General features: G+C 52.2%; 2 protein-coding genes across 2 annotated transcripts; one reads left to right on the plus strand and one right to left on the minus strand.

Moving 5' to 3' along the window:
- Nucleotides 1–2,786: 2,786 nt before the first annotated feature.
- APOBEC2 (apolipoprotein B mRNA editing enzyme catalytic subunit 2) lies at nucleotides 2,787–18,201 on the plus strand. The gene is made up of 6 exons (XM_041427059.1): nucleotides 2,787–2,885; nucleotides 4,157–4,365; nucleotides 4,926–5,064; nucleotides 13,262–13,419; nucleotides 16,724–17,271; nucleotides 17,666–18,201. Exons 2-5 carry the CDS (start codon nucleotides 4,193–4,195, stop codon nucleotides 17,262–17,264), a joined length of 1,011 nt encoding a protein of 336 aa, XP_041282993.1. The 5' UTR covers nucleotides 2,787–2,885; nucleotides 4,157–4,192; the 3' UTR covers nucleotides 17,265–17,271; nucleotides 17,666–18,201.
- A 960-nt stretch (nucleotides 18,202–19,161) lies between these two features.
- Nucleotides 19,162–22,322, minus strand: OARD1 (O-acyl-ADP-ribose deacylase 1). Its single transcript, XM_041427058.1, has 6 exons — nucleotides 22,163–22,322; nucleotides 21,816–21,883; nucleotides 20,994–21,138; nucleotides 20,835–20,893; nucleotides 20,026–20,138; nucleotides 19,162–19,736 (listed from the first exon to the last, which is right to left on the minus strand). Exons 1-6 carry the CDS (start codon nucleotides 22,236–22,238, stop codon nucleotides 19,634–19,636), a joined length of 564 nt encoding a protein of 187 aa, XP_041282992.1. The 5' UTR covers nucleotides 22,239–22,322; the 3' UTR covers nucleotides 19,162–19,633.
- Nucleotides 22,323–22,479: the final 157 nt, after the last annotated feature.

Here is a 22,479-nt window from a genome sequence, read left to right on the forward strand (position 1 = left end):
GCATGGATTTGAGCCACAGGGAAATCCAGGCTGGCTCCAGAACTGATGGTGCCACCAAAGGCTCTTCCCAAACCTGATCCTGGTTTTCTGTGCCCTGGGACAGACATGGTTCCACTGCAGAGCAGCCTCAGCCCGGCCTGGGTTACTGAAAAATCATCCAAAGCTGGAATATCAAGGTGTAAATCTGTGTGAAGAGGAGAAAGGCAGAAAAAAACCTTTCCAGAGCATTCTCAGGGCTGTTCCCTGCTCCAGCACGTGCCCAGGGCAGGAGGAACAGCAAGGGCATCCCACACATCCCTTTAGGTGGTTGGGCATGGATTTGTGCCACACAAACCCACTCTGGCTCCAGAACTGATGGTGCCACCAAAGGCTCTTCCCAAATCTGATCCTGTTTTTTTTCCAAGCCCTGGGACAGACATGGTTCCACTGCAGAGCAGCCTCAGCTCGGCCTGGGTTGCTGAAAAATCATCCAAAGCTGGAATATCGAGGAGAAAATCCACGAGAGCAGGAAAAAGGCAGAAAAACCCTTTCCAGAGCATTCCCAGGGCTGTTCCCCCTCCAGGGGATGGCACTGGATGAGCCTTAAGGTTCCTTTCCCACCCAAACCCTTCCATGACTCCCTGATCCCATTTTTTTGCCCTAAAGCCCAGCAAAGACACAACTTTTAGGCCTGGAACTGCCCCTGCTATTTTTTCCCTCCTCCCATTTTCTTTTCCATCACCAGCAGCATTCCCAGCGTCACACATTCACAGATCCTTGGGATTTGACCCTCAGCTTGCCCATCTTCCAGCACATTCAGCTCCAAACCAGCCTGGGCACACTCCTGCCAAGCCATCCAGTAACCGTGGGATTGGGCTCGTGCCCAGGGGGAGAAAAATCTCCAGCAGAAAATTGTCAAATTTTGTGCTTTTTGCCAGGGGCTGGTGGGGGCAGCAGGGGCTGACTGGGATGGAAACCATTCAGGTCTTTTAGGAGCTGCATCGTTCCATGACACAAATTTCCAGGCACAAATAGCAACAGGCTCTGGGAGGAGGTGCAGGAGGCTGGGGTGTGATTAACGAGCTCTGCATCTGTCACTGCAACTGGGAATTCCACTGGACCAGCCCACGGCAGGGCAGCGTTCAGGCTGGCTGAAAATCTGGCTTTTTACAGTGTTTTTCCCCCCGCTTTCTTTCTCCTCTCATGAAAAAATCATTTCCTTGGGAGCTCAGTAAAAGAGGAGATTTTCCTGATTCCTGTTGCAGCAGCAAAATCCCAGCGTGTGAGGAGCCAGCCCTGCTCCTGCCTCCATGAAATCCAGGTAATGACCCAGAACTGCTGGGAATTAGCATTTCATTTTGCCAGCCCTGCCAGACAGCTCCCTAATGGAAATTGATTTCTGGCTTTTCCCTTTGCCATTTTACACACCTGTGGAACAGCTTCGTTTTACCTGCCAGGGAAATTTCGGCAGGGATGCACAGGTGGCCCCAGGAAGCAGCTGGTTAATTATTGGGGTGTTAATGAGTGCCTGGGGGAGGGTGGGACAGGCCAGGAGTGTGGCAGGGACACCCTGTAATGATGGCAGTGACACCCCATGAGTGTGGCAGGGACACCCTTCACATGCAGAAGGGACAGCCATGAGTGTGACAGGGACACAGGGTGAATTTGACACAGGGACACCCCAGAATGTGACAGTGACATCCCACGAGTGTGGCAGGGACAACATTTACATGCACAAGGGACGCCCATGAGTGTGACAGGGGTGAATGTCCCTGTGAATGTGACAGGGACACCCCCTGAAGGTGACAGTGACACTCCAGGAGGTGCCAGGGACACCCCGCAGAGCAGCAGCTCCTGCCCACAGCGGGGACACGCTCTGGGATGTGTCCTCAGCTGGGGGATCCGGGTCCATCCCAATGGTGACAGCCCCAAAGCCACCGTGCCTTTGCTGGCTCCACCATCCCAAACTCCTGGTGACTGTCCCCGGGCTCCACCATCCCCAATTCCCAGTGATTCTCCCCAGGTTCCAGCACCCCAAATTCCCAGTGATTGTCCCTAAGCTCCAGCACCCCAAACTCCCAGAGGTTGTCCCCAGCCAGGTTCCACCATCCCGAATTCCCAGTGATTCTCCCCAGGTTCCAGCACCCCAAATTCCCAGTGATTGTCCCCAGTTTCCACATCCCCAATTCCCAGTGATTGTCCCTAAGCTCCACCATCCTGAATTCCCAGTGACTGTCCCCAAGCTCCACCACCCCAAACTCCCAGTGACTGTTCCCAGGCTTCAACATCCCAAATTCCTGGCGATTGTCCGTGGGTTCCAGCACCCCAAATTCCCAGCGATTGTCCCCAGGCTCCACATCCCTAATTCCAAGCGATTTTCCTGGGGCTCCAGCATCCCAAATTCCTGGCGATTGTCTCCAGGTTCCAGCACCCCAAACTCCCAGTGATTGTCCCCAAGCTCCACCATCCCAAATTCCTAGCAATTGTCCCTGGGTTCCAGCACCCCAAATTCCCAATGACTGTCCCCAAGCTCCACCATCCTGAATTCCCAGTGATTGTCCCCAGGTTCCACCATCCCTAATTCCCAGCAATTGTCCCCGGGTTCCAGTACCCCAAATTCCCAATGACTGTCCCCAGGCTCCACATCCTTAATACCCAGCGATTTTCCTGGGGCTCCAGCATCCCAAATTCCCGGCGATTGTCCCCAGGTTCCAGCACCCCAAACTCCCAGTGGCTGTCCCCAGCAGGAGCTCCTGTTTAATCAGCTCCAGCCCCACCTCTCCGCCCAGTTTGGGGCTATTTGGGTAAAACCCGGCTGCAGCTGCAGCACTCGGGGATCACCAGCGGGGACAGCCCTGGATGTCCCAGCCCTTCCCTCGGCCAGGCACAGCGAGGCACTGACCCAGGTAAGGCTCAGGCAGCTCCAGGGGAGGCAGCTGTGAGGCCAAAGAAGGTTTTTCAACCCTCCTTCACCTCTGAAGCCCCAAAGGAATCGGGGGAAATTCAGTATTTTTCCATTTTCCGTTCCTGCGGTGTGTGTGGGGAGCAGAACTCGGCGGGGCTGGGTCACATTTCAAGCAGAACTGAATTTGTGTCGGTTCTCAGTTGTTTCCTGGCTCTCTGGGTACTTTTAGAGTGCCATAAATTGTCAGGTGAAGGAATTGCTGGTCGAGGTGGTGTCCGGGGTGTTTGTTCCATGGTGAGGTGGGAATTTGGCGTTCCCAAGCACAATAATAACAATTAGCTGAGCGTGCAGCAGAGTGTTAATTGGGAACTGAAATCCCAAGCAGAGCCCGTGCAGGTCAGTCCCATCCCCTATTCCCCATTTCCCTGGGCATTGCTCCGGGACATTTCCCTGGCTCAGGGAATGCTCCGTGCCCACTCCTGCATTCCTAAATCCCAAACCTTCCCATTAGTGCATTTTGTGCATTTTGTGCCCGTGCTGACAGCTCAGAACTGCACTGCTGGCAGCATTCCTGACGAATGTTAATTGGGGTTTAATTCCTGGATGGATCCTGAGGGAAGGGGAATTTGGGGAGGATGGAAGAGTGGCAGGTTTGGAACTCTGCAGGGGAAGATGCAGGACAGACACTGAATTCTGCATGTGTCCTGGTCTTACCCTGCATTGTGTGGGAACATTTTTATTGTTAAAGAAAATTTCACTTGCTTTTATACAAAAGGAAGTCCGTGAACAAATTCAGAACCTCCCCCTGTGCAAAGGTGAGAGTTCTCTCTGCTGTGGGTTCCTGGAGCACTTCAAGCAGCTGCTGCAAGGATTTTTCTGTCAGAGACCTCTTTTAAAATAGAAATTAAAACAGAAATCCACGTTGAAAAATCATGGGGAGGTCTGGATGGAGTTTGGGTTTTCATCCTCAGGGCAGCAGAGAAGGAGGAGCAGCTCCAGGAAGCACCTCAGGAGCAGGGATGGGGACAGCCCTCACAATCCTCCCACCTCACCAGAACATTGCAGGGAGCTGTGAAAGAGTGGAAAAACCAGGGGGAAAAACATCCCAGACAGGAATAATCCCCATTTCAGAGAGGGACAGAGAGGGCTGAACACATTAAATCCTTTCCACCTGCCTTAGGGGCTGAAGTGCAACATGGAATTAGAGGATGGAAGTGGGGGGGAAAAAAAAAGTCCTTTAAAAGTGACGCTGTGATTTTGCTTTTAACTTAGAGCAGGAAAAAAGCAATTCCAAGCCCCTGAGGGAGGATGTGGGCTTACACCGTGGGCTTCACCGTGCTGCCCCACGTTGGAGGATTCCTTGGCTGGTTCCTGAGCAGGAAGGAAATCCCAGCGTGGTACGAGAAGCTGAAAAAGCCTTCGTGGTGCCCATCCCGCAGAGTGTTCCCTGTGGCCTGGACCATGCTGTACACGGGCATGGGGTGAGTGCTGCCTCCCATTCTCCTGTCCTGCTGCCCCTGGCACAGCCCTGAGCCCTGCCAGGCTCTGCCCCAGCTTTGGGGGCTCCTGTGCCAGCCAGGTGTGAGCCTGGCACGCTGCTGGCAGGGACACAGCCTGGGGGGATGCCACCACCAGCCGTGGTGGCATTGGCAGGGGGCAGGAGCCACTTTGGTGGGACAGGGGAGGTTTGGGAGGGGTGAAGGACAGGGAATTGTGGAATGGAATCATGGAATAACCCAAGCTGCAAGGGGATCATCCAGTGCAGCTCCTGGCCCTGCACAGACACCCCAAAATCCCACGCTGGGCATCCCTGAGAGCTCCTGGCATCTCCCTGGGGAGCCTGGGCAGTGCCCAGGGTGAAGAACTTCCCCTGATCTCCAACCTAACCCTCCCCAGAGCAGTTCCCTGGGCCTGTCCCTGCTCCCAGCTCAGTGCCCGACCTGCATCCTGCTGTGGAGCAAATCTCTGGTGGGGAAACCACTCGTGCAGGAGGGACACTGTCCCTGCCGAGGGTGACACTAACGGGTGTCCCTCCCCACAGCTACGCCTCCTACCTGGTGTGGAACGACCTGGGTGGCTGCAGCAGCAAGGCCATCGTCCCCCTGGGGCTCTACGGGGCTCAGCTGGTGCTCAGCTGGGCATGGCCACCCTTGTTCTTCGGTGCCCACAACCTGAACATGGTAATGGGGCTTCCCTGCCGGCTTTGGGGCTGCGCTGAGGGGAATTCTGTGGGAATTTGGGGCTGCAGCCACTCCTGCCCACAGCCAATGGTATCAGCCCCCTCCAGCCTCGATAGCCGGGGTGGGGGAGCGGGGCTGGGCAGTGCCAGGGCTGCACCCCCCAGTTAAGGGTCGGGGCTGGGAGATAAAGTCCTTTGTGGGGTCACACCCTGAGTGACAACAGCGCTGTCACATCCCTGCGGGGAGCAGCCCCCAGGGGCTTATCGGGCACAGCCAGGGCGGGGCTGGGCACTGCCACACCCGGGCTGGGCACCAGGCTCTGCCTCAGGTGCCAAGGCCTGAGGTGACAGGGGCACAGCTGCGGGATTCGCGTTTCCACCTGGACTTTGTCACTCTGGGGGTGAAAAGTGCAGCTGGAGAGTTTGTTCAGTGGCCACCAGCATCAGTAGGGTGTGTCAGCAGAGGGGACACTGGCCACAAGAAGAGCTCATCTGTGGGATTCCGTAATGAGCAGAGGACATTAATTATTCATGGTGTGACACACAGATGTGATCGGAGCCCAGGGACAACACTGGGGGTTGGGGTCTCTCCAGTGCCAGCCCCCCATTCCTGTCCCACTTCCCCACCTTCCCCAGGAGCAGGTTGTGTCAGCAAAGGGGACGGTGGCCATGAGCAGGGTGTTCATCTGCAAGATTCCATAATGAGAGCCCACATTAATTAGTGTGGGCTCATGGTGTCACACTCAGATGTGATCGGAGCCCGGGGAAACATCCTGGGGGTCGGGGTCTCTCCAGTGCCAGCCCCCATCCCTGTCCCACTTCCCCACCTGTACCTGGGTATTTTGGAAAGTTTGTTCAACGACCACCAGCACGAGCAGGCTGTGTCAGTAAAGGGGACAATAGCCATGAGCAGGGTGTTCATCTGCAGGATTCCATAATAAGAAGAGATGAGCACATTAATTATTCATGGTGTGACACACTCAGGAGTCACACTCGTTGATCAGAGCCCAGGGACAGTGTCCTGGGGGTCAGGGTCTCTCCAGTGCCAACACTCCATCCCTGCCCCAGCTTCCCCCATTCCGGGATATTTTGGCCATTGGAAAGTTTGTTTGGTGGCCACCATCAGGAGCAGGCTGTGTCAGCAAAGGGGACACTGGCCACGAGCAGGGTGTTCATCTGTGGGATGTGCTAATGAGCAGAGATAAGCACATTAATTAGCGTGAGCTCATGATGTCACACTCAGATGCGATCGGATCCAGGGGAAACATCCTGGGGGTCGGGGTCTCTCCAGTGCCAGCCCCCATCCCTGCCCCAGCTGCCCCGCATCCCGGGACATTTGGGCAGCGCAGGGCGGGGCCGTGCCGCGTTGCCCAGCCGGCACTGACCCCCCTTGCCCTGCCGCAGGCTCTGGTGGACGTGCTGTGCCTGGACGCGCTGGCGCTGGGCACGCTGTGCTCCTGGTACCGCATCAACCGGCTGGCAGCGCTGCTGCTGCTGCCCTACCTGGGCTGGCTGGCCATGGCCACCTGCCTCACCATCCGCATCTGGAAGGACAACCCCGAGCAGAAGTCGGGCAAGAGCGACTAAAATGCTGTTTGGTGTCGTTAACGGGCCTGAGGTGAAGCGAGGTGTAACAATTTGGGGGGTTCGTTTTGGGGTTTGCCTCCTCCTTCTCCTCCCAGCTCCATGGGGAGAGGTTTGCACCATTCCTTCCATTCATAGGGGTTTCTCCAGCGGGTTTGGGGGCTCCAGCTGATTTTTTGACATGGATTTCTATTTTAATTTCTATTTAAAAAGAGGTCTATGACAGAAATTACTCCTTTTTTTAAGAAATTACTTGTTTTTTTTTAAGAACTTGTTTTTTTTTTTTTTTAATTACTTGGATTTTAAAGAAAATACTTGACTATTAAAAAGACATTTCTCCATTTTTTTGCTCTTTGTGCTGTTGCTTCGTGTTCCTGTATGCCCCAGTTTGTGCTTCAGCTCTTTATCTGCCAGCAGGGCTGGGTCTTGCTCTGCTGCTGGGTGGAGATTGGGCTCTGCCTCCTCTTTGGGGGGCATCCCCCTCCTTCCCCTCCCTGCTGTGGGATAAAGCAGCGATGAGCAGCACCCAAATGCTTCTCCCCAGAGGAAATTCCTCTCTTGCACCTCGGTGTGCCATTCCTCAGCAGAACTGAAAAGCTCACGCCAGTGCCTTTGAAGAAAACACTTCATTTTGTTCTTTTTTTTTTCCAAGTACAGAGACACGAGAGCGTGTAAAATTTGTGAGCCTGCTCCCACTGCCTGGAAGGTTGTAATTAATTATATAATTGGCAAAAAGCAGAATCTATCAAGTGCAGTGCAAGTGCCTCATCCTGGAGCATTTCCAGGCCATTATTAATCAGGAAAGGTTAAAATAACAGGAATTCCAAAGGAATGGGATGGAATCAGGCACAAGTGGTTCATGGACTCATCCTTGTCTACCCCTTTTCCTAAAAACCTGAGCTCTGGTGTCTCCAGACAGAATTTACATCATTTTTTTATTGCTAAAAGCACTAAATGTAAAGAGAAGGGGCACTTCTTCCTGACACTGGCTGTAATTGGGGCTGTAATTAATTGGGGCTGTAGTTAATTGGGGCTGTAATTGGGGGTGGGAGGGCTCAGCTGGGGCTGTAACATAAATTGTATTTGCTTTGAATAAAACAAGCCGTTGGTTCTTTGGAGAATAAATAAATAAATCCGAGGTGTTCTCGCTGGACTGGTTTGGGGTGAGGCTCCCAAAAGCTCCAGGGATCCAGGGAAGGGGTTTGGGAAGGCTCCAGAGGTGGATTCATTCCTGGGTATGGTTGGGTCCCCAAGGTCCCTCCCTTGGGGACATCCCTGTGACAGGCTCCTCTGTGCCACCACCCCAGCTCTGAGATGAGCAGGGCAATTCCTGCCTCTGGGACCCCCCTGAGCCCCGTCCAGCTGGGTTTTGGGAGATGCTGAACGTTCCTGGGTCCAGCCTGGGCTCAGCACCACTGAGACACAAACTCCAGGGAACTCCAGGAGCTGGAATTTGTAGCTCCTTGTAAAATTTGGTGATTCTGTCATTTTGATCCATTATTTTTCCCCCCTTGGCTCAGGATTTCTTTCCCCAGGGCTGTGTGTCCCAAGGAAAAGCTGCAGGAAAAGGCTGGGAGCAGGAGCAGCCCCACAAAGCCCTGCCAGCAGCACTGGTGACATCAAAAACTGCTGGGGAAAAAAAAAAAAAAAAAAGAAAGAAAAAAAAGAAATCCTAAAACACTTCAGGGCTTTCTTTTCTATGATACCATTGGTCTTATTTACAGCTTCTGTGTCTCCCAGGAAGTCACTCATGCCAAAGGAAAGGCAAATGTAAATTATTTCTCCCACAAATGAAGGTGGGGTCTGGCTGCACGTTGGATTTGGGGGAGTTCAGGCTGATTTTGGCTCTGCCCATCCTGTCCTCAGGGAACAGGGATGAGCAGGAGGGATTAAAGGAGCCTTTATCTCCTTTTGGAAAGGGAAGAGAATTATTTAAATCTCATTTAAATTGATGGCTCTAGATCTGGCTCATACCTGCAACTCTTTAATAACATTTCCAATTAAATAGATGAATGCATATTTGATCAGCTTTCATAAATTGGGTCGATTTCCTTTTCCCACTTTTTTCTACGGGCAAAGGAAAATCTGAAATTAAGATTAATATATTTTTTTCCATGTGTGCTCTCCCCATTTTCCCTGCTGCTGGGACTGGCTGCCTTGTTCTTGTTTTCTTTCCAGCTTCTCCTCCTCCCAGCCCACCTGTAAGTGCAGAAGGAGCTTTTCTTTGCCTCCTGCCCCTTCTCACAGGCAGCAAAAATAGCAAATATTCCTCCCTGTGCTATCCAGAGCAATTTGAAATCAATTGGGAAAATTAAATTCAGTGAGACACCCTCCTGTATTAATATTTAAAGCATCATTTGGTGCATTTGCTGTTTAAACAGATACACTGAACCCCCTTGCATAAAAATAACTTTAATGACATTTCAAAGTCATCTGGAGGGTTTCTTCCCAGACTGTGCAGCCAGCCCCAAACCAGCCTTGGTTTCACAGAATCCTGGAACTCTGGAATGGTTTGGGATGGAAGGGAACTAAAGGAACACCTCCTGGCAGGGGCAGGGCCCCCTCCCACTGTCCCAGGTCAGCCAAGCCCTGTCCAAGCTCGTGTTTGTCCAGCCCCAACCCCAGATTTGCCTTTGGAATGGGCAAATCCTTATTCTTATTCTTTCCCTTTTTCTTTTTCCTTTTTCCTTTTTCCTTTTTCCTTTCCTTTCCTTTCCTTTCCTTTCCTTTCCTTTCCTTTCCTTTCCTCTCCTCTCCTCTCCTCTCCTCTCCTCTTTCCTTTCCCCTTTTCCTTCCCTGCTTTTTCCTTCCCCCCTCTTCCTTTCCCCTTTCTCCTTTCCCATTTTTCCTTTCCCCCTTTTCACTTTCCCCCTTTTTCCTTTCCCCCTTTTTCTTCTCCCCTTTTCCTTCCCCCTTTTTCTTCCCCCCTTTTTCCTTTCCTCCTTTTTCTTCCCCCCTTTTCCTTTCTCCCTTTTTCCTTCCCCCTTTTTCCTCTCCCCCTTTTCCTCTCCCTCCTCTCACCCCACAACCCACAGCTGCCCCAGCACTCTGCTGCAGCCCTCCCTGATTTCCCTCCCTGGAGCTGGTTTAAAGCACCCACCCAGGTGCCAGCCAGGGTTTGTCACCTCCGTGCAGGTGACACAGCCACTCTGCCAGGCCCTGCCCCAGCTCTGGTGCTGCAGGACACAAATTCCTGTGCTTGGAGCTCTCTTTCCAGCAGAGCTGCTCGCAGGAAGCAGCAGCAGGAGCTGCAGCCCTGCTGGGAGCTGTCATGAACTCCCAGTTGGGCTTGGAATTAATTGGGAAGGCAGCAGCGCCTGCCAAGGCTCCTCAAGTGCCAGGCTGGGAATTGAGAGCCAGGGAGGGTCTGCATGGAAGGTGAGAGCATCCCTCACCTGGGGCTCAGCACAGCTGGGCACCTTTCAGCAGGATCTGGGCACTGCCCAGGTCAATCCCGTGGGACAGGAGCATTTCCAGCCCTCCTTGAAACCTTTTAGGTGCTGAGGCAGGAGGAGAGGGCCAGGTGAGAACCCCAAAGGAAGGGAAGAAGGGAAGCTGTCAGTGTTTATTTATTTGTCCCGTAGTTACAGCTGGAAAAAGCAGGAGGGGGCTGGCTGCCAGACAGTGTCTCTAGGGAGACATTTGTTAGTGCCACCAGCTGTCCCCTCGGCATGGAGAGCACGGCTGAGCCGTGACTCACCCGGCCAGGCTCTTATTTCACTCTCCCATCTATCCCAAAATGTTCCTCTGGCCCCACAATGCCATAAAAGCTCCCTGTTCCTGGCAGGGCCTGTGGCAGGCAGGTGATGGGACAAGGGAACAGCCAGGTTAACCCCAGGAACTGCTGCGGCAAGGGGAGGGACGGCCACGACCTGCAGGGGACACAGAGATCCCTGTTTGGGGACAAAAGCCATCAGAGCGCTCAGAGGTGCCTCTAGAGCCACTGAAGAAGCTGCTCTGGACTTGGATGGATGGAGGATCCTCAAAATCCAAAACTCCAGCAGAGCCTGGAAGGTTCTCCCAGCACAGACTGTCCCTTAGGCCTGTCCTGTGTGTCCCCTGTGGCTGAGCCGTGATCCCCTGGCAGGGCTGGGGCTGAGGGGAAGGGCCTGGAGAGTCCTCAGGGAGCTGGGAAGGGGCTCAGCCTGGAGCAAAGGAGGCTCAGGGGGAATTTGTGGCTCTGCACAACTCCCTGCCAGGAGGGGACAGCTGGGGGGATTTGGGATCTTGTCCCAGGGAACAGGGACAGGAGGAGAGGGAACGGCCTCAGGCTGGGCTGGGGAGGCTCAGGTTGGACATCAGCAGGAATTTCCTCCTGGAAAGGGCTGGAAGGGGCTGCCCAGGGGGGTTTGGAGTGCCCATCCCTGGAGGTGGCACTCAGGGCTCAGGGTGGGGATCAGGCACAGCTGGGACACGATGATCCTAAAGAGATTTTATGAACAAATTCAGAGCCAGCTGGATAAAATACGAAATCAGTGGGGACAGGGACAGGCGGAGAGGAACCTCAGTACAAATTCTGCAATTTGGGGTCCCCTGAGTGCTGCTGGGAGGCCCCTCATGAGCTCTTGGGGACACATTTGGGGTCACAAGCAGCCACCAGAGCCCTCACCCACGCCCAGCTCCAACACAGCAGCTCCGTGGTGCCCTTTTATATTTTTGGCTGCAGTGGGGGGAGGATCATGGCTGTTCCAAGCACTGCCCTAGAAGGAGCTGGGAAGCAGCTGGGAAAGGCTGGAGAGAGGGGGAGCCTTGGTGCCACATTCCCCAGATTAGATTAGAGCTCAGCTCTCGGAGGGGCCAGGCTAAAGCTGCAGCAAAATTGGGACCCCAGCCAGGAAGAGCTTCCAAAAATAAAGCAGAGTGGGTCAGAGAGACTGGAGAGGGGCTGAGATGCTGCTAGAAAATATCAGGATTAGGAGGAAATGAGCTGTCAGTCATTGGGAGAGGATTCCCAACCTAAAAGCAGCCCCTGAAATGTCAGAGGTGACAGCAATTGGACAGGGGAGGTGGAATTTGAGCGTTGTCACCACACAGGAGGCAAAACACCACCCCTGCCCTGCAGGAAAGTATTCTAGGCTTAAAAAGAAATAAAATCCTGCACCATGGAAGTTATATGTTCCATGGATAGGATGTCTTGAAATTTGTCAAATCCTTGGTTGGGCTGTCACCACTGCTAGCTCTGTCACCTAAACAACACCACCTAAACAACAACTCATCAAAGGGGTGCCCTGTCCCCAAAAACTGCATCCATGGTAGCACTGGGGAAAAGCTCCAAAGGATATCCAGCTCAGCAAAGGCAGGGCGATGGCAAGGGAGCTGGGAAGAGCAGCCAGAATTAATTATCTGTGATAATTTGTTATTAATTTTCTCTGATAATAAATGACCTGCCTGATGATGTGGATTTATTTCACTTTGTGGTGGTGCAGCCTCCTCCCAAGGCTCTAAGGAGCTGAATTTAACAGGATCACAAAGGTTGACTTGGCTCCAAAGCAGATATTCCCACAGATTTGATTTTTATGGAATAGCTCTTCTCCTCCTCCAACTAAGAGCAGGTTTTTCCACTAATACTGACTGAATACTCCATCAAATACAGCTGAATATTCCACATTTAATCAAAGTTTGCTGGTGGTGGGTTCTGAGCTAAGTGCAGAGCCCACAGTACTGGAGGTTTGATTTCCAATGTGCTTTGACCCCAAAATCCTGCACAGCCACACTTTTCCCACCTCCTTTGCCCCATGGCATGGCCAGGATTGGTCCCTGGGAAAACCTCACCCAGGTTTTTAATTAAACTTGGCTCAAGCAGAATTGATACAAACTGTAAATGATTGAAATTGAGAGTGAGATGCTGGGATAGTTTAATATAATCCCAAAGGGAGCAAAAAACAGGAGGAAAACCCCTCCAACCCAGCTATACCCCAGTGCACTGGGAACTTCTGGAACAGAAAGGAGGAAAATACAGAACAATGGGAGAAGCAGCACTGCTGCCCACTGGGAATTCCAGCTGGACTTTCAAATATTTGGGAGAAGGTTCTGGCTTGGATTTACAGCTCCAGCCAGGACATTTCCCCCTCAGAGTCCTGCATGAGCAGGGTGGGAGGAACCACAGGATGCTCCAGGTGATCCAGGAAGCCAAACCCAGAGATTTTCCAGCAAAACAGCCACGACCCCTTCCCCTCTTGCCTAGGCCAGGCCAGGCTGAGCTGGTCCTTCAAGGTCAGCCGTGGAATCCACTGGCAGAGGAGGGAGAGGGCTGTGAGAGCAGGGAGTGCCCCGTGCCAGCCATCCGTCACCCCTCGGGATAAATACACGCCAGAGCTTCCAGGATTTTCCATCAGGGAAAATGATGGGCTCCTCCCACCCACTGAGAAGTTGTCACTCGGTTTGAAATGAAAAGGGGAGCAAAAGGGGCTGCTGAAAGGAGCTGGAGAGGGCAGGGGAAGGAGGTGACACCTGAGAGCCCTGGGTCACCCAACCCTGTCCAGCCCCTGCCACCGCCGCCGCTTTGTTCCATATTTAGTTCCTGACAACTGTGCCTGGGGCAGGAACTCCCAGCTCTGTTTTCCCTCCGCCCTCGGCTCCCAGGGCTCTCAGAAATTGCTCTTTCTCTCTCCCAGTGGCCACAGCTCGGTCCCAGTGTCCTGGGGAAGATGGCAGAGAAGCAGGAGGAGCCCAGCAATGCCCAGAACGGCGAACCCGACAACGCCGAGGAGGGCGAGGGGAAGAAGAAGAAGGTGAAGAGGGAGGACCTGCCACCCTTTGAGATTGTCACAGGGTAAGAGATTGGGATTTAAATATGGAACTGGGGGAGCTCAGTGAGCTCTGTCTCAGCTTTTAGGTCAGGCAACACAAGCAGCATCTTCTGCAGTGAGTTTCTGAAGAGTCTGAAATGGTTTGGATTTATTGTGGGATTTTGTTCGAAGTTTTGCTGACTTTTTGGAGGATGGACTCCCACCAGGCAGGCACAGAAGTGTGCTGGTTTTATAGGAACAGCTCTGTTTGTGCAGTGCACTTGTTTTATAGGAACAGCTCTGTTTCTGCAGTGCTGGTTCCCTCCCAGCCCCGCTGACGGGATGGGGATGGAGGTGTTGGCTTTGATGAGAGCTCAGTATTGATTTCTTGCTGTGATCAATGGCTCTTGTCTGAGAGTTTCTCCACCTGTGGATCAGGAAAAACACCCCTGCTATGGCTGATTGGCTTGATGGGCCTGAGGGACACATTTTTCAAGAGACCTAAAGGTTCACATTTTCAAGAGCTCCACAGCCACAGCTGGAACCTGACTTTTATAAAGAAACCAAAAAGCCCAACTTGCAGAAAGGCTCCAAAACAAGAGACAGTTTTGAAGGCAGCAGGGCAGCAGGGAGCCTGGCCTTTGGAAAAGCAGGATATCACAGGCTCTGGTGGAAGCTGAACTCTCAGCCATAATTGACAGCTGCAAGAAGGAAAAGCCCTGGGTGTCTGCTCCCTCCAAAAGCTCCCTGGAGGAGCAGCAGGATGAGTCCTTCTCCCCTCATATTTCTCTTATCAGTCACCAAAGGAGTGTCCCAGCAAATAAACCAACCCAGGATTTTTTCCAGCTACTTAAAACTAGAGCTCAGGCCTCCAAAATATCCCCTGGAATCCTTCTGGCTGTGCCATGGGCCCTGCAGGTGAAATTTGGCTGCTCGTTCCAAGCAGGATGAGTGAGGCAGGACAGCACCCCTGCCACAAAATTGGGTTCCATTCCTGCTCAGGGGAGGAAAAAATCTCCATTCTCTTCTCAAGATGTGAAAAAAATCCCTTCTTGGGGCAATATCTGTCACACATAATCATAGAAATAAATGATTAGCAGTGGCTTTTAATGAAAGAATATCCCTCTGCTAGGAATGGAGCTGAGGCACCAAAAAATGTGGATATAAACCACTGGGCCAAGTTCTGAACACTTAAGACATGTCCTAATATGAATTTTAATGAGGAAATTGGGTTTTCTAGCCTTGGAGCACTCAGCCTGGAGTTAGAAATGCTGAGGGACTGAGCAGGATGTCCAAACTTCCCTGCTAAGCCCAAGGCCCTGGGAAATCATGGCTGGAAAACTCCCTTAGCACCACCCTGCAGTTAAATCCTTTCTTGGAATGCCACAGGTGTTCCAGGATTTGACAGGATTTTCCACCCTGCAAAGGGGAGAGTGAGGAAGTGAAGCAGAAATCCTAAAGGAGCCTCAAAAAGGTAGAGAAACCCCAGGGATTTTTTTAGTTTCATTTTAAGGAGGACTCCAGGAGATCAGACCAGGCCTTGACCTGAGATCACCACGTGGATTTTTCCAGTGATTTACAAATTCCCAGGCAATCAAGGCAGTTATGGGAGTGATGAGGAAACACAAGTGCAGCCAGGGAAGAAGCACTTAAACCCAATTATGTTGCATTTCAGCTTTAGCCCTTGGATTAGGGGCATCTCAGGACTCCCAGCCAAGTTCTCACTCTGCTGCTTACAGCTCCAGGAGGAGCCTGGCTTCCAGGAATCCCTGGGAAGCCAATTACTCTCTTTAAGAATATTATCCCTTTTTTTTTTTTGGCTGAACACAGCCTGTAATCCCAATCTGGGAGCATTTCCTGCCACATTTCTTTCCACTTTCCCCAGGTGTAAATGAGGCTTCTTGTAGGAATAATTCCTTGTTACTCTTTTAGATAATCCACATTTCCTCATTAGATGTTTTCCTTCTCTCCTGTGTGACAGTGCCAGGGTCACATCTCAATATGATCTATCACTTTCCCACACAGGGAAAACTGATAAATTAGGTTGGAGCATTTAGAAATCCCTAAAAAAAATGTCATTTAATGATGCTTTTCAGGGAAGGTTTCAATTTTGATCTTCCCTATCCTCAGGTGAGCTGTGCCACTCCAGCCTGGTGTCAGAGTAGGGGTTTATATTGAGAATATTGGGGAATTCAGTGCCTATGAACAGTTTTTAAATTATTTCCATAAACATTTGCACTCTCCCCAACCCCCTGACAGGAGGCTGGAGCCAGGTGGGGATCAGCCTCTTCTCCCACACAACAGGATGAGGGGAAATGGCCTCAAATTGTGCCAGGGGATGACATCAGGGTGAATTTCTTCACAGCAAGGGTTGCCAGGCATACAACCCCCTGACAGGAGGCTGGTGCCAGGTGGGGATCAGCCTCTTCTCCCACACAACAGGATGAGGGGAAATGGCCTCAAATTGTGCCAGGGGATGACATCAGGGTGAATTTCTTCACAGCAAGGGTTGCCAGGCACTGGAATGGGCTCTGAGTGTTGTTTCTGTTCCTTCTTGGAACGTTATTAATTGAACTAACGCAGATTCCAAACTGCTGGGAGCAGAATCGAGGTGAACATCCCAGCTAAGCCCAGGCACACGCCGAGATAAGCAGGAAAATCCATCGGGGAGGGCTGGCTAAATGCAGCTCCCAGTCAATCCAGCCCGAGTCAATCCATCCTGGAGCAGCTTGCTGCTGCTTCAGCTGTTCCATGAAAACCCAGAGCCAACCTCGTCACTGCTGTGACCCCTTTGCTGTCAGAGAGTTAAATCAGGGATGAAATTCCCTGTGCCTCTGATGTATTTAAAAACCTGATGTTATTGTGAAATCACTCATTGCAGACATTGCTCTGGAATGGGTGTCTCATGTCTGTCTGTCCTTCAAAAAATCATTAATTAAAGAATCCTTAGCCAAAGAAGCACTCATTATCCAGGATCCCAAGCAGGAAATGTGCTATTCTTGGAAGCACATGCATTTTTTCCCACTCTTTTCCATCCCTTTCCCTTCCCATCTCCAGAGCCATCCCATGAGACATTCCACCACGAGTCACAGAAGGGAAGATGTGGACAATAAATTAAAAGAGTAGGTGAAGTTTATCAGCAGGGACTCCAGCAGGAAATCCACATTTTCACAGCAAAGTTGGATTTGATCCTGGATATTTTACAACCTAAACCTTGGAACACAGAAATCGGGGGCAATGCAGCGATTTGCCCATGGGATTTGGGTCATGGGTAGAGGTGACCCAAAAGTGTGACCCTTACCTAAACCTGCCTCTGAGCCTCCTCTCTGCTCTCCTCTCCTCTCCTAGGGAACGCCTCCCGGCCATCTTCTTCAAATTCCAGTTCAGGAACGTGGAGTACAGCTCGGGCAGGAACAAAACCTTCCTGTGCTACGTGGTGGAGACGCAGGGCAAGGAGCCGGTGACCAGCCGGGGGTACCTGGAGGACGAGCACGCGGCCGCCCACGCCGAGATGGCTTTCTTCAACACCATCCTGCCCGCGTGCCAGGCGGGCGCCCGCCACGATGTCACCTGGTACGTGTCCTCCAGCCCCTGCGTCACCTGCGCCCAGAGGATCTGCGAGGCCCTGCGCAAGAACAAGGGGCTGCGCCTCACCATCATGGTGGGCAGGCTCTTCATGTGGGAGGAGCCCGAGATGCAGGCGGCCCTCAGGAGCATGAAGGAGGCGGGCTGCAAGCTGAGGATTATGAAGCCTCAAGACTTTGAGTATGTCTGGAAGAACTTTGTGGAGCAGGAGGAAGGGGAGGAGGCCAAGTCCTTTGTGCCCTGGGAGGATATTCAGGAGAATTTCCAGTACTACGAGGAGAAGCTGGCGGAGATCTTGCACTGAGGCTCAGGTGAGTGAGGGGGTCACTCATTAACTCTCCTCTCTTTAATTTGGGTTCCAATTTCTCTTACTGTTAGCTGAATATTGCTAACAATCCCAGGCAGTTGCTTTCCCCTTCCAGGGGCTCCCCCACAGCACATTCCCAAGGGATTTGGTGCTTTCCTGTCTTCTCCTCCAGGAATAAATAAAAACGTTCCAGGGCCACCAGAACACCTCCCTGTTCCCCACAGGGATGATGTTCAGGACATTCTGTAGAGGAATGCAGATTGAAGGGGATTTTACTCATACCCCAAAGTCTAAAAAACACCAATAAAGGAAATCCCAGTGGTTGCAGAATTCCCTTTCCTATGGGGTACTGAAGAGTCACCTCTGAGTCTCTAGGATGTTGCTTTTTCCCTCCCCAGGATCAGAAAGGATCCATGAAGAGATGTGACAGACCTGGACACCTGGGACAGTCCTGCTTCCCAAAGCTTTGATTCCAGCAGGATGGAGAACCAGCCTCTGGGAGACAAGGCCCTGTGGGACTCCAAACACATACACACACAACACAGACCTCTGGTGTTTGGGATTTTTTGGGTGTTTTTTGTTCCTCCCCCTTCCTGCCCCAACCAAACCCATGCTGTGGTGAAAGGGATGGCAGTGATCCACAGGCAGGCTGTGGGATCACATTCTGGGAATATTTCATGGGAAGAGACCTTAGAGCAAAGCTGCTGGTTAGATAAATGCATTAGAAAGGGGAAAAGAAAGGGATTTAAGGTGAAAAAGAAGTTTTCTCCCTCTGTTCTCCTCAATAGTCAGAGCTGTGATTTAATTCAGGGCCAACAGCTCTCTTCCAAATCATGATGGAGCCCGAGAACTTGATATCAAACAACATTGTTTGGGATATAAACCTGGGAAAAGCAGAGTGAAATAAAATGGGAAGCCACTGCAAAAGCCAAAACACTGTTTATTCCTTCTTCTCTACTTGCAAGAAGTCCTAAATTGAACCTGACAAGTCTGAGTTCAAGGACATCCCAGGACAGCCACACAGGGAATATTTTGTAGTTGGGAAGGGAGAACTAAATGCCAAAAAATTTCCAGAGTACACACAACTGTTGGAGAGCAGGATCATTTTCCATGTAAAACAAAGCTCACGGGGACACCACGAGTAAGGAACCAGAACAAAAACCCAGACACAAACAAGGGGAAAGACTGAATCCAGGAGCAGCCTCAGTGCCTGTTCTGGATCAGCTCACTGCTCCAAATTCCTCCTTGTTGTTTTTCCCAGCTACAGCAATTCCCCACCAAACAGGTTTACAGAACATGGGCAGGGAACAAGGAGAGTAAGGATAAAGACAAACAAGATTTGCAGCAGCAAAAAGCCCCACAGAACTGAGTAATCCAGTCCCTTCCCAAGGAATCCAATCAAGAACCCTGTCATGCTACAAAATTCCCAACTCTTATGTCCCATTTTTATATTTCAACACACCTGGCACTTTTCTGGGCATTCAGAATGGCAGAAGTCCAAAAGGTTTGTTATTGTGGGAGGGTTTAAAAACCAAATAGGAAGGAAAAGTCTGTGGCAGTTCCTCAGTTTTGGAACAAACTCTTCCAAATCAGGAGTTTCCCATGGATCCCAGGAACCAGAGGTGGTACTGATTTGCTTTTGTTTTGGGTGACAAACACCAACCTTTGTGTAACACCTGGACTATAAATGCAACAAACAAATGTGAAAATCCCACCTTAAACCCCATCCTGTGCGTTTCTAGAGCACATCAGCCTGTTTGGATCCTCACCAAACAGAGCTCTGCAGACTATAAATTACAGAGCTGCTGAATAACACCCACCCACCAGGTGGATTGACTCCCCTCCAGCATTCCCTGCAATCCCAGCCTGTCCCCAGAACAGCCACAGGTACCAATCCAACAGCAGGGCACTGTTTATTTCACATCACACCATGATCCTGAGTGAACGCAATCCCAGCAAACCCGATTTGTGGCCCGAAGGGAGAAATGAAACCGTTGCACGTGTGAGAAGAGCTGAGTGACCCCAGAGCCAGGCAGGGCATCGCAAAAAGAACAAAGCAGAGGTGCCAGCGCTGCCCGGGGCAGCACCAACCCGAAGAGAACGCCCGAGGCAGCGGCTCCGTTCCACCGCGTGGAGCCCCAGTGACACCTGGTGGCTGCAGGGACACACTGGGAGCTCCCCCAGGCTTCTCACGGCGCCGCTGCCTCCTAATTAACAGCCCAAATGAACTTCTCTGGAGCTTGTCGCTGTCACTGTCACACGAGTGAGTGACACCCGAATGCAGAACGTGCTCCACACACAGGTCCCCCCTTGTCAGTTCATAGGTTCTGCTCCCAAATTTGGGGAATTTGGGATCTTTGTTCGGCTCACAGGGTGTAAACTGTGATCTTGATGTCAGTGTTCTCAAATACTTCCTCAAGGATGGCTGACACCTTTTCCCACTGCAGGCCGTCGAGTCCACATCCGATCCTGGAAGATAAATCACCAAAAGAGCCTTGTTGGGCCTTGTGCTGTGCCCAGCCCTGGAGCAGCTGCAGTCTGAGGTGGCCCTGCCACAGCTCCCCATGAACCCACAGAACACGGGCAGAACAAGGAAACAAATGCACAGGGAAATGCAAATTAGATTTGCCCAATTAAACAGAGGAGGTGGCTAGAGGTGGGTGCTTGAATTCTCATTGCACAGCAGGGGATCATCCCTCAGACATCCTTTTAGAAATTAAACACCCAAGCACTGGCGTCCAGCTGCTGAGCCCCTCACCTGGGCATGGAGATGTCGGTGACTCCGTTGTTCAGGCAGTGAGCTTTCATGGCTTCCAAACTCTTCTGCATGCTCTCATAGGTGGGCTTGTGAGAAACCTTCTGCTTTGTAATCTACAGAAAAATAGAAAAGCTCAGCTGTGCCTTGGGCATGACCCCTGTAAGATTCTGTCTGTTATAAACACTGCTACAAAACACACATTCCCTGATATCCCAAAACTCCACACTCAGACTTGCCTCTGTGGAAAGACCTGAGCAAAGAACATTTCCCAGATTAAACACTCTAATTTAGCAGCCAGCTTTGCCCAGGTAAAGTGGAAATGCAGAAGCACACAACAGCTTGGCTGCTCCTCACAGGCAATAGTTAAAGACACATCTCTTATTGAGAGGAACATTCCAGAAACTCCCTTCCAGTGCCCGAAGGGAGCCAACAAGACAGAGACTATTTATTTACAAGGGCCTGGAGTGACAGGACAAGAGGAAAGGGGAACCCAGAGGGCTGGGTTTTATGGGATATTGGGAAGGAAGTGTTCCCTGTAAGGGTGGGGAGGCCCTGGCACAGGCTGCCCACAGCAGTTGTGGCAGTCTCATCCCTGGAGGTGTCCAAGGCCAGGCTGGACAGGGCTTGGAGGACCCTGGGATAGGGAAATGTGTCCCTGCTTAGAATGAGCTTTAAGGTCCCTTCCCACCCCAACCACTCTGCGATTCCCTGATACCATGAACACAACCAAAACCCCCACAGCTATTAATGCCTGATTTGTGACACAGTTTAGCTCCAGGGAGGTGTCCCAGCACCACCCCAGCCCTTACCAGGTAGTAAATGTAGCGGTCATCTCTCTGCAGAACCGCCACCTCCCCCGTCTTCTTCTCTACAGCACAAAAACCAAGGTGTTTTTACAATAACCACACTCCATAACCCCAAGCAGCTCCAACTCCTGGAAATCAGGAGCTCCTTCAGGCACCACTCACTCTGATCCAGGAGCTCCTGGACGCCTCCAAACTTCTTCTTGAAGAGCACGGCGATGCCGGCGCCCATGCGGCAATCCTCGCTGATGCAGTGAGCCAGGGCGTCCGTGCCCGGGCACGAGAACAGGTCCCCCTTCACACACCTGATCTGCAGGGCAGGGCAACAGCACCTCTCAGGGAGCACACCTGGGCACACACGTGGCCAGGGACTGGGCAGCAAGAGGGGCAGGGTTTGAGTTTGATGTGCAGGGTGTAAGTGTTTGAGCTGGCATGAGCTACAAACCCAAGGGAGGGAATTACAAACGCCACGTGTGGGATTACAAACCCCACAGACAGAACTGCAAACCAAATTCACAGCATTACAAGCCCAACTCAGAGAACAACAAACCCAATATAGAGAATTACAGACCCACTACAGAGATTTGCAAACCCACTACAAAGAATTACACACCCCGCACACAGAATTACAAACCCACTACACCCTTCTCAACAAGATGATTTATGAGCATCATGTGCCAGCTCAGCAGGTAATCTTACAAAATCAAAGCTTAAAAGGGTAATTATGTGACAGGGAGCACAGCTGGATTAGTGAAACCCCTGCAGCAGCACCAGGCTCGAGGTGCTCAGGCAGGCAGGTGAGCTCTGTGCTGCTGCACAGCATCTGCCTCACTCTTACACACAAAAAGCACACAAAATTCAGCACGGGCAGCCACTCTGCTCTCAAAAGCTGCAGGAAGCAGCCAGTGCCGTGCTGTCAGGGCTGTAATGAGGGGAAAGCCTCTTTGCACAGACAATAATATCCCATGTAACCCGTTTCCTACGCACTCTCTCCTCCTGATCCTTGGAGAAGTGGGTGGCCATGGTAACGTGGGGTATGGAGAAGGCTCCTGCGGCTGGAAAGATGAGAGAAAAACAATTATTAGGAACCTCAAGCTAGGCAGTAAGAGCGTGTTGGCGGGGGCGAGGCTGAGCCTAATTGTATCTGTGACAACCACGACACCTCTGAAGATGCCGGTGCCCCTGACCCGGTCCCGCTGCGCCCGGGAGGAGGCCTCAGCCCTGGGTCACCGCACAATGAGCACCCCCAGGCTGCCGCCCTCCTCCTCATCACCATTATCACCCTCCTCCTCCTCCTTCCCCTCCCACCCCTCAGGGCCGCTCGGCCGCCGCACCCGCGGGGCGCGCAGCGATCAACCGGGCCGGGCCCACGGCCTGCGCCACGCCGAGCCTGCCCAGCGCCGCCCACATCGCTCCGGCCGAGCCGCAAGGGCGGCCCCGCCTCACGGCCACAGCGCACCGCCTCAGCCGTCCACGGCGGCTCCGCCTCAGGGGGACATTGGCGAGACCGCCTGCAGCCTCAGCAGCTCCGCCTCGCGGCGAAATGGCGGATCGTTCTCAGCCCACACGGCGGTATCGCCGCACACAACACGGCGGTACGGCCCCGCACAACATGGCGGCCCCGCCGCACACAACATGGCGGCCGCACCGC

Source organism: Onychostruthus taczanowskii, unplaced genomic scaffold (assembly GCF_017590055.1).
Source record: "Onychostruthus taczanowskii isolate IOZ18803 unplaced genomic scaffold, ASM1759005v1 scaffold97, whole genome shotgun sequence".
Taxonomy (NCBI): Eukaryota; Metazoa; Chordata; class Aves; order Passeriformes; family Passeridae; genus Onychostruthus; species Onychostruthus taczanowskii.